General features: G+C 34.6%; 1 protein-coding gene across 1 annotated transcript; it reads left to right on the top strand.

Annotated features, from left to right (window-relative positions):
- Nucleotides 1–629: 629 nt before the first annotated feature.
- On the top strand, nt 630–8,981 carry LOC126829196 (putative serine protease K12H4.7). Its single transcript, XM_050558998.1, has 10 exons — nt 630–915; nt 1,433–1,614; nt 2,790–2,926; nt 3,414–3,509; nt 3,917–4,052; nt 4,564–4,678; nt 5,330–5,531; nt 6,368–6,461; nt 7,593–7,801; nt 8,455–8,981. The coding sequence occupies exons 1-10, from the start codon at nt 700–702 to the stop codon at nt 8,568–8,570; spliced, it is 1,503 nt and encodes a 500-aa protein (XP_050414955.1). The 5' UTR covers nt 630–699; the 3' UTR covers nt 8,571–8,981.
- The last annotated feature ends 2,568 nt before the right edge of the window (nt 8,982–11,549 follow it).

Here is an 11,549-nt window from a genome sequence, read left to right as displayed (position 1 = left end):
GGTGTTTATCGATTAATACTGACATCGTTATTTTCATATGGTCACGTGCGTAAAGCTTGTGAAGAGCATTTTGCCCAGACAGTGCCGTTTCCGCTTACTCTTTATCAAATTCTGACTGTTATGGGATCTTTTACATGCATTTTGACAAGTACATGAGAATGTATCGGTTTTCGTCCCATCCGGGCGACTACTCAACACTTTAGCTGTCCGCTGGGCACGGGAAATGGGCTCGGAAAACCCCCGAGATTCTTCAAGCTGGAACACTGTAGTCGAAAGCCCAGTTCCCTTAACGCTGGAATACGATTAAAGCCAAGAACGGTTGTTGCACAAGAACAGCGTCAGAAACAGTGTATTCTGTGTATGGGTATTAAAATATAAATTTACTCTACAAGAAATACCAATAAGTGATTATTTTGAAATAGATGGTCTCCTCATATATTCCTGCCATCGACTGCGGTTTTGCCAGACATAAACACGTTGAATGACTTTGGCCGAATTGTCTCATTAAATCGACACTTCGTTTTTTAGTGTACCGATTTGTCTACATGTTAAAGTCTTGGCCACCCAGACGGGTTTTCGGCAAAATAATTTCTTTCACGTGAACGAGTTTAAACAGTCACGTGACAATCATATGACTATCATTTGTGTAATTTTTACCGGCTGACTGCTGATAAACTGACTCAATTAAATCAGGCAAACATGTTGTTAACGAAGATTGACACAGCAGTTTTTGTAACTGTTTTATTAGTAGCAAAATGTACAGCTACAATTCCACATTTTTTACACGGTCGTCCCAAAAATGGTATGTTGGGAAAACCAAAAGCAAGAGACACGACTGCACCACTGCCACAGGATCAATGGTTTGAACAAAAAGTTGACAATTTTAATGATGCCAACACAAAGACTTGGCAACAGGTACAGTATAAAGTGTTTTTTCTTCTGAATATTGTATTTGTTCTAGCTGACACAATGCATAATCTAAAAGGGAACACAAGAGCTCTGAACTATTCTGCAGTACCGTACCTTATGACACGCGAGGGGTGGGTGGTCCGGGGCCCAAAATAGTCAGAAATGACATCTTCGTTATCTCTCCCCAGATATGTACATTTCACAACTTCTGCGATCACAAACTGTCACTACAACACTTCAATATGAAGATCTGAATATTTGCCCGCCCCCCACACCATACTCCTCAATATCCTGGAAAACCTGAAAAAAAAACCTTTTATTTACTAATCATGCACAGGGATGTAGAATAAAGGAAAACAATGCTTCCTTTGTCTTCATAATCCTTCAAATGATCTCAATAAGACCATCAACTAATGAAACCAATACTTCGTTTTTAAAGGATTAAATTGTACATTAATGCTATCGACATCTGAAAATAATATTGTTAATAAAACATGAAAAGATATAATTTTATTTTTTCCAGAGATATTTTGTAAATGACCAGTTCTATAAAGAGGGAGGTCCAATATTTATTATGTTAGGAGGCGAGGGACCATTAGCCCCTATATGGATGGTAGAAGGAGCATGGATTAATTATGCTAAAACATTTAATGCTATGTTGTTTTCTATAGAACATCGTTTTTATGGCAAGTCACACCCTACTATGTAAGTATCTATGGGCTCCATTTTAACACTAATTTTCAGCCCTAGCTATACTATACATTCAAATACGATACAGCTAGGCTAAAATTTAATGAAAATTGGTGGGACTGTTCATTTGGGCCAAAGATGAAATTAGGATTTTTTTTATCGCAAATAGACACAGTTTATCAAAGATACATTCCCACATACAAACTGGGTGATTTGATGATATATTTGGACTAAAAACATATTCAAATTAATCAATTTATCAAAATTTTGCTTCAAATCCTTCTCAAAACATTGTATTAGCTGTCTATTTATCATAATATCATTGCCTAATTAAATTCTTCTATTATCCATTGCCCACATCTTTTTCAATTTTTTTTATCTCAGAAACTGCTGTACGTTTCAGCTCACCATCAAGTTTATCAACATATACATCAAGCACTCACTAGCGCTGGGAGATCATACCATCTTCACATGCAACCTTTGATATCACTCGAGTAGACATCCCTAATCGTCCGGTTGCCGTTACGGAAACCCTTACATTTTTGTCCTGCAGACGCTCCATGGGTGTTTTTCAGGGTATCCAGTATCTTTCTAATAAGATTGGATGTTTCTACTTTCCATACAAAATTGCCATAGTTTTAGTGGAAAGTATCTTTAAAACTTAGCAAAAATTTTCATCGGGGCATTAAGAAGAATTTATTGAATATACAAATGTTTGAATCATAAGTTTGCTTCTGGTTGTCATTTCATGGATTTTGAATCACAAAATTGTGTATCACAAAATAGTGAAAGTTGAATCTCTAAAGAATATCAGTCCATAAATTATCCAGTTTTTTTTCCATATTTACAAGAGATGTGACGAAATGCAAACAAGCCAGCATCACATATAGGTGTTGGGTAAAATATTCTGATTAAATCCATGTCAGATTATCTGCAGTTGATATTTGGGTTTTGTTTTCTTAGTAAAATATTTCTTATATCTACCGGCCAGCCTCTGCTACTCTTTTAAGGGAGTGTTGCTGTTCCACCTCAATTTTTCCTGCTAGTGAAATATATATCAATCAATTTATATATTGTCCAAAAAATAATATATTGACTAACTAATACCAAAGAAGATCAGTAGTTTTAAATACATAGGAGATATACTTGCTACTTGCAAATAATTGTTGAAATAATTATATTATTTAAAGGGATATGAGTACAGAAAATCTTCAATACTTGAGTAGTGAACAAGCATTAGCAGATACTGGTAATTTTATACAATATGCTAAACAGAAATATGGTCTGTATGATAATAAATGGATATCTTTTGGTGGATCTTATTCTGGTATATATATTATTAGTGTGTCTTATATTCAATACATGTATTTTAATTACATTTTATAAGAACCTTTTTTAGAAGGATCTAGCAGGACAGGTCATTCAAATTATCCATTTACATTTATTTATCGTTCTATGGATTTACTGTTTTTGATAGACAATGCAGTCCAACTGCTTTACAACTCACAGAACTCATGGGCTTTACATTGACATTACAGGAAAGCAAAATTAAGCTAAATTGCAAGATACTTTAGGTACTTTCAGAGTATTCAACTCAAGTTTTATCTTTCCCATAAATTATAGCTATGAAAAGAAGCTAGATGTTGAAAAATTTGGAAAAGGTATGGAAAAGATTAAAGTATTATATGTAAAACTATGCTTCACTTTACAGGGATTCTTTTACCCATCGGCAGTAGTTTCAGTAAGGAGTTAATTCATCACAGTCTTGGAATCTATATTTAATATGTTAACAATGTTTAATAATATTCTTTCAGGTTCTTTATCAGCATGGTTAAGATTAAAATACCCACATTTAATATATGGTGCAGTGGCTACAAGTGCCCCATTACTAGCATTGATTGATTTTAAAGGTATGTTTACACTGTTAAGGCCTGTCATTGAGTCTACTGGCGTGGTTTTGAATCCCCAGATGTACGTGACAAGGAGTACAGGGTCGCCTTCCAACCTCGTGGGTTTTCTCCGGTTTCCTCCCACTGCTAAAGACCCCTACATGCAAGCGAATTATTGAAATAAAATTAATGAATATTATGTTTCCATGGAAACAATTTTAACTTTGTATACCAATGTACAAGATGTTGATGACAAAGTCTTTTTGTTTGAATTGTCAATCACAGTGGCAAAGCACTAGCTGTCTGGATGAGTGTGTGACAGCAGACCAAAGTTGTGCTATCATGGTTGGTGATACAGCTGCCCAGTACTCCAGCGTTCATCTATTGAACATAAATGTTCACAGCACATGTTTTCTCAATTTTGTTAGCTTATCTTGGTGTAACAGAGGCATCACTAGGAACAACAGGACCAGCTTGTAATACAGAAATTAGTAAAGCTACAACTGCTGTAGAAAGTCTAATAACAACAGACAGTGGTAGAATGAAACTAAAAACTATGTTCAAGTAAGTTTCTTAAAGGCTGGAATTTAAATACTATGAAAGATGTTATTTAAGGATTGAATCAGACATTTTATTTTGTATTGATATGTATCTTTGATTTTCCAACCTGGTTTCCTTTTGTCATTAGGGTTGGATGGCCGAATGGTTAGCACGTGCGCGCTGTATCAGAAAGCCTGTCATTGAGTCAACTGGCGTAGTTTCGAATCCCCGGTTGTACGTGACAAGGAGTAGGGTCGCCTGTTCAACCTCATAGGTTTTCTCCGGCCCTCCGGTTTCCCCCCACTGCTAAAGACCCATACGTGCAAGCGAATTATTGAAATAAAATTAAACCATGTTAGTCCCAAAATGACCTAGTTTGTGTCGAGTGGATGTTAAACCCCATTTCTCTCTCTCTCTCCCTTTGTCATTGCTGCAGGATGGAGAGCCGTCTTCATAACTCAGTAGGTGCAGAAAAGTAGCATGTTAACTCTATTTGATTTCATTAATTTGATTTCATTATGATTTATATTTTTAGTTTGTGTGAAGACATAAATCCTGCCAATATATATGATGTAGCTAACTTTTATTCTCTATTAGCTGGTAATTTTGAAGGTGTTGTACAGTATAATAGAGACAATAGAGATTTCGAGGTATTTATCAAAGCCCTGCCTTTATAATATTAGAGCTGATAACTATTGCATAGTTAAAACAGAGGCAAATTGCAAGTATGCATTGACCTAATAAATGACACAGGTTAAAGTTGCCAAACTAATTGGGTGAAACTGCAAGAATCAATGACAGTGGAACAATTTTAACCATTGTCTCAAAAAGTTGCCAAACTTCTGTATTTTCCTTGTATCACCACATTTGAAATGGATAATATCACTGTCTTGTTGTGGAATCAGCAAGTTTGAAAGCCATTACTTTCTATTAATCTCTATCTGAACTTGAATAATTTACAGGGTGGTGCAGGTGGCATACAATATATATTTTATATACTGATAGTGATGATAGCCTTTAACTCTTATAATATATTTATTACACAGTGGTGTAAGTGGTTACAATATTTAGTTTATATACTGAAAAGCATGGTCGCCAACTCTTAATACATATTCATTAGAGGGTGGTGTAGGTGGTATTACTGTGGTAATGTTAATTATAATATTTCATATACTAGCAATGATATAGTCATCAACCCTTGATATATATTTATTAGAGGGTGGTGTAGGTGGTAATGTTAAATAAAATATTTCATATACTGGTAATGATAGTTGTCAATCCTTGATATATATTTATTACAGGGTGGTGTTGGTGGTAATATTACAATAGATACTCTATGTGGTGTGATGAATGATACTTCTAGAGGCAGTGCTATTGAGAGGTATGCAGTAATAAACAGTATGATGTTATCAACATATGATGAAAAATGTTTAGATATTAACTATAACAGTATGATTGATGATTTAAAGAAAACTGACTGGAATAGCAGTGCTGCTGAGGGAGGTTAGTAACATGTAAAAATAGATATTTGTTATAATTTCTCCACATAATTTATAAAAATGTTTTATTATCATTACCATACACGCATTAGCTTATTTGCATACAAGGTCACTTTTACAGAAACCAATCTCTGGTGTTAATCTTTTCTCATTTGACCCACCCTTCTTGGATACTGTACAGGAAGTTATTGATGGAAGTTGGTATAGTCATGGACCTTATTATAAGGTCCATGGTATAGTGTCATATATTGTAGTGTGATGAGTTTATTTTGGGCTATACTATATACCGGAAAACACCGGAAAACAACTGGAAAACACCGGAAAACTACCAGAAAACACCATGTTATACTGAATACCAGAAAACACCATGTTATACTGAATACCAGAAAACACCGGAAAACACACTAAATACCGGAAAACACACTAAATACCATAAACCACCCTAAATAGGTAACCCGGAGAAGGGCTATACTATAAACTGGAAACTAACCCTAACACAGAGGACCAGGCTCCCGGTTACCTATTTAGGGTGCCAATCTCCGGGTTACCTGTTTAGGGTATTTTCCGGTATTTAGTGTGTTTTCCGGTATTTAGTGTGTTTTCCGGTATTTAGTGTTTTTCCGGTGTTTTCCGGTATTCAGTATAAAATGGTGTTTTCCGGTATATAGTATTGACGTTTATTTTCATCATGACTAATGGAGGATAAATACTTTACACAAAATATTCATATTTCAAATATAACTTAAAGTCTCCGGTCGTTTCTGGATTTGTGTCTGAAGACATTTTATTAAGTACTAGTATATTTGAACTAATCTTATAGAAATATTCTTTTATTGCCAGGTCGACAGTGGTTGTATCAAACTTGTACAGAATTTGGATTCTTTCAGACGTCCGATTTAGAAGACCAGCCATTTGGACACGGCTTTCCACTCAAGTAAGATATTGCTTTTATGACTTTATTAAGACTATATTTATATAAAACTGGTGGCAGAGGTAACCATAAAGAACACAACTTAAAGGCAACATAAAGAACATGCATAAAAATGGAATGTGCATGAAGGTCTTGTGTTTTGATACACCAAAAACAGATTTCATCTAAATCCATTCATCATAATTAATTGAAATATATTTACCCAAAGTTTAGGCAATGTTAAGCTATTTTTCACTTTGTATTTGTTGATCAATAATTATATATTTAATTTTTGTATCCTGTTGTTCAGAATGAATAATACCTGCAATAATTGGAAATATTAAGGGTGTGAAATATAGTTAAATCAGTAAATTGTGATATTACCTACGGGTATACATAACAAGTTGAGATATCTACAAATAATATTATATAAATACTAAATACAGTTATTGTTTAGAATGAATGTCCATCACAGAGTTTTTTTTTATCTGATAAATGTTGATATCACTCAATGCGACAATTTTAGCTGCCTGCAAGAGAAAGGGGGAAGTGGGTGCTTGGTGAAAGAGAGTAAAATGGTTGATTGTTATTCACACTTATAGTATAATGTGTAGATAGAACTGTGTACTCTTACATTGTTCATCAGAAAATAAATACATCCTATATTAATAACTTCTATGTTCAGTATTAGGAACAGTTATTTTATTTTATGAAATTGGTAATAAACCAAAAAAATAAGTCCCTTTAGGAGATGGTGACGAGGCAGCAAGATTGGAGAGTCAAAGATTGCAATAAAAATGGATTTCTTACTACTAAGTAAAATGTTACTGTTGATTAATTACTTACTTACTAATTTTGATTGATTCGTTAGCAGAATCTTAAACTCTACATTACTGATACTCATTTGATTTGAATTATTTACAAGAACAATCCAAACTCTACATTACTGATCCTGGTTTAATTTGAATTATTTACAAAAGCAATTCACACTTGACTTCAGATAAATGTGAATAATCTAGCTTGTTGAAGGAAGAACCAACTTTTTCATTTATTCTAAAGTATGTAAATAATTGGAACTAGATTGGCCTTTTTAACTTTTTGAAACACATGTGTAATTTTATTATTTTATTTTTAATTTTTGTTTTACTTCAATAGTTTTTCAGTTCAACAGTGTATGGATATTTATGGTTCTCAGTTTAATGCCGATCTGATAACTAAAGGAATAAATAGAACTAACACCAACTATGGAGCACAGAATATCAAAGCATCAAGAATTGTATTTCCTAATGGCTCAATAGATCAGTGGCATGCCTTAGGTAAACTTGTAGATTTACCAGATGGAAGTGTGGCTATTTTTATAAACGGTATGCTATTTTATAGTCTTTGCATGCATCAACAATTCTTCTAAACACACATTCTTATTTCATTTATTTAGAATATTGTAAATATCTATCCAAATTATCCTTTAACACATTCATTGTGCATATTAACAAATCAAGAACATCCATTTATTTAGAATGTTGTAAATATCTATCCAAATTATCCCTTAACACATTCATTGTGCATATTAACAATCAAGAACATCCATTTATTCAGCTAAAACAGCACAAAGTCTAGGTAGAGACTTCCATTCACTTTAATGAAAACATACCTGTAATGAGAACATACCTGTATCTGTCGTATATGTACACCTCCAAATTCATCTTAAGTAGGCATCCTATTCCTTCACTTCAGGGAGATATCCCTTCAGAGCAAAAAAACTGATAACATGCTTTCAGAGGACCATAGGTTCGAGGATTCGGAAGACCTACCTAGTCATCTGGAACAGTTTTCCAGTACATGCAGAAGATTCTACCTGCTATCAAGAAATATTTGGTATTCATAAAATCAAAAAATGATCAGCATAAAAACAGATTATTTTTATTTTGAAGTCATTTCATTATTCAACCAGCACATTATTTGAAATTTAAAATTCTGTGAAATATTTAATCACTGTGAAATTTATGGTTGTTTCCAGGTACAGCCCATTGTGCAAACATGTATCCACCAAGACCAGAAGATCCAGAAGGACTTGTTCAGGCTAGAGAAATAATCAAAGACTTGATTGGAATTTGGACCTTACCCTTGGCTTAAAAAACTTAACATTGGCTTAAAAAATTTACCTCAATTTAATATTTAATAAACAAAATTATTAGTTACATTATTTTTGTAAATAAGATTATAACTGAGAGTAGTATTTGTTTTCACTTTATCTCAGTCTGTTAAATATACTTGTAAAATATATACCGGTTATTTTATATTGGAATACAACTTCACACATCCCTAATAATAGATTGGTTTAGAATGGTCTGTACAAAGTTGTTTACTTGAACATATAAATAAGAAGATGTTCAAGGTCTTCTCATTATCACTACTGTATGTTGTAAATGGTAATCTATAAATTAACTTCATAATATTGTCTCCATACTATATTTGTTCATTCCATAAATTGTGTATTGTTGTAAAATGGTTTTATATTGTTAAGATAAATTTGTCATAAATAATTGTACTGTGTTGTATTTTTATTGACTGATGAGAATGAGAAATGAGAATTTTAATCAGAAATGAGAGTTTTAATCAGGTCATTTTATTTGAATCCCCATCTCTCTCTCTCTCTCTCTCTCTCTGTCTCTGCTTTAGACCATTTAACATCAGGTGTTCCGAACTAGTTGGCATAGTCTGTTTCGCTCTGTATACCCATCATTTTATTTTAGATAACTGGAGCTGTAGTTTATACCTGGATTTTAGAAGCTAAAACTCCTGGGTAGAAGATAACATGACCACTTTGTCAAAGTCACTAGCCCAGTGATTTAAACATAGAAGGACATTCGCTGCATTTTCTTCACTCAAAAAAAAAGAGTCAAATTATACCAAATCCAAAACAGTGTGATTTATTATATACTAAAGTATTTACGAAAAAAAAAATGCACACATATGTTAGATAAGGTTTTATAGACCCCTACGCGAAAGCAGATTATTGAAATAAAATTGAACCATGTTAGTCCCGAAATGACCTAGTTTGTGTCGAGTGGACGTTAAATCTTTAATGAGACCTACCATAGTGCTAGCAAAATTATGTATTTTTATGTCTTACTGAAAGATACTATGGTGATAAGGCGATAATAACACCATGTTGCACAACAATCCAACATCCAAGTCTACTTTGTTGTATGCTCTCCAGTGGCGGCGCCAGCCGTCGGTGATGGAGGGGCAAAGGCACGAGCTTTAACTAGGGGTAGGGGGCCTCCCCCAGAAAATTTTGAAAAACAGGTTGCCGGAAATGTAGCCTGGCAGTATTTCAGGCACTGATCGATGAGGTAAAGTGTCAAACGAACGTACTTGCGAATCACGACGAATCCCACTCAAGAGCGTCAAAGTAGGGAGTCCTCCCCCAGAAAATTTTGAAAAACAGACTACCGGAAAAATGCTGTCTTACAGTATTGTCAGGCACCGATCGTCGAGATAATAGATCTGACCAGATACCGTCCGTCGCCTGATCACTAGTTTATCCGACTAGAGAACAAAATGTCAAACGAACTGACTTGCGAACCTCAACGAATTCCCCTTGTGAGCGCCAAAGTAGCGAGTCCATTTGGGACCTCGCCAAGAAAATTTTGAAAAATAGACTGTCGGAAATGCTCTACAACATGCAAGTTTATGACTGAGTGGGGATGTGGGGTTTATTCACCGTAGAAGGTATTGATTACCGAAACGTATCACAAATACTTTTTTTTATTTTCTAAAATTATTGAGGGGGCAAACAGAGGGCAGACCAGATTAATGGGGGGGGGGGGGCAAATGCCCCCCTTGCCCCCCCCCCCCCCCCCCCCTGGCGCCGCCACTGATGCTCTCACTAATACTGTTGTTATGGCAGGTCAGGCTATGAAAATGGCGAAAATTACATGGCCACCATAGTATTGGAGAAAATCTGAAGTAGCAAGTCGAAAGTCAAGACTTGACAGTAGAAAGTAAAAAGCAGAAAGTCAAAAGTTGATTGTAGAAAGTAGAAATTCTGTCCATGAAAGTAGAATTATGACGATTAAAAGTTGAAACGCTTGATGTTTTTTGCAGATTAAGTTATAGGTTTTTACCATAAAAATACTTTTTAAGATAAGAAGTTTCCCGTTTACTTCAAATTTTCTACTTTTTACTTTTGACTTCCTACTGTTTACTCTGGATTGCAATTTGAACTCGATACTCCGCCATAAAGCACATGTATTTTTTTAATGCCGACTCAAGTCAAAGTACATTGACCCTCTAGAAGTCACAATTTGTATTCAATTTTAAAAACCGTATCAATATATCACCGTTACACCCGACTGAAACTGCCGGACAAAATAGTGTAAAAGTATGTAATACCAAGGTTGTGGACCTCTAGAAGTCACAATTTTTGTTCGATTTTAATGAAACTTGAAATGCATGTTTATAACAATATCGGTCCCTTTCGATATTCGCGCATATGGGACTGTAGATAACAAACCTTAATCTCTCAACCCTCCGTGTTTCGAGATAAGAGATGAGGCCATTGCCTTCAACGTAGCACATGCGGGAGCGATTCGCACCCGGCATTTTTAAACAAAATTGACAATAGTTTTAATCAAAAGAACGATTGATTATTATTATTTATAATATTTCTACCACACACAACTACAATTAAGCATATAATCCTACCTGAAACGGGTACAAATCGTCGTTTTTAAAATCGAGGCGTTAATCCGTTACTAAGACCGCCATCTTTTTAAACGATACGCTGTCACCATGAAGGCGGGGCTAAAGGCTTTTATAAGGGCAATCTAAAGCACAGTAACGATGAATGGATTTCGATGGCGGTGAAATGTCAGACAAAAACAACGCTTCATTAATTTAAACGCGAATATTTGGAGTTAGGCGACAGTTGTGCCACTACATTGGCCTCTGTAAGTTTAATTAATCATAATAGCCTAAACTTATCTTATTTTAAAGATGTTACATGCATTAATAAAGAAATTGAGTTTGCCACTTGGAACTAAAGGCATCCAATCGTAGCTAAAAAGAAACACATCAATATATCTCAACGTTTTTAGCTACGTTCTC

The sequence above is a fragment of the Patella vulgata genome, chromosome 1 (assembly GCF_932274485.2).
Source record: "Patella vulgata chromosome 1, xgPatVulg1.2, whole genome shotgun sequence".
Lineage (NCBI taxonomy): Eukaryota > Metazoa > Mollusca > Gastropoda > Patellidae > Patella > Patella vulgata.
Note: the sequence above shows the minus strand (reverse complement) of the source record. Positions and strands in the feature narration are given on the sequence as shown.

Excerpts from the sequence above, each read along its gene's own strand:
- LOC126829196 (XM_050558998.1), top strand. The coding sequence starts at position 700 with ATGTTGTTAACGAAGATTGACACAGCAGTTTTTGTAACTGTTTTATTA. Across the intron at positions 4,053-4,563 it reads AAACTAAAAACTATGTTCAA|TTTGTGTGAAGACATAAATC; the intron begins GTAAGTTTCTTA and ends TTATATTTTTAG. Across the intron at positions 4,679-5,329 it reads GAGACAATAGAGATTTCGAG|GGTGGTGTTGGTGGTAATAT; the intron begins GTATTTATCAAA and ends TATTTATTACAG.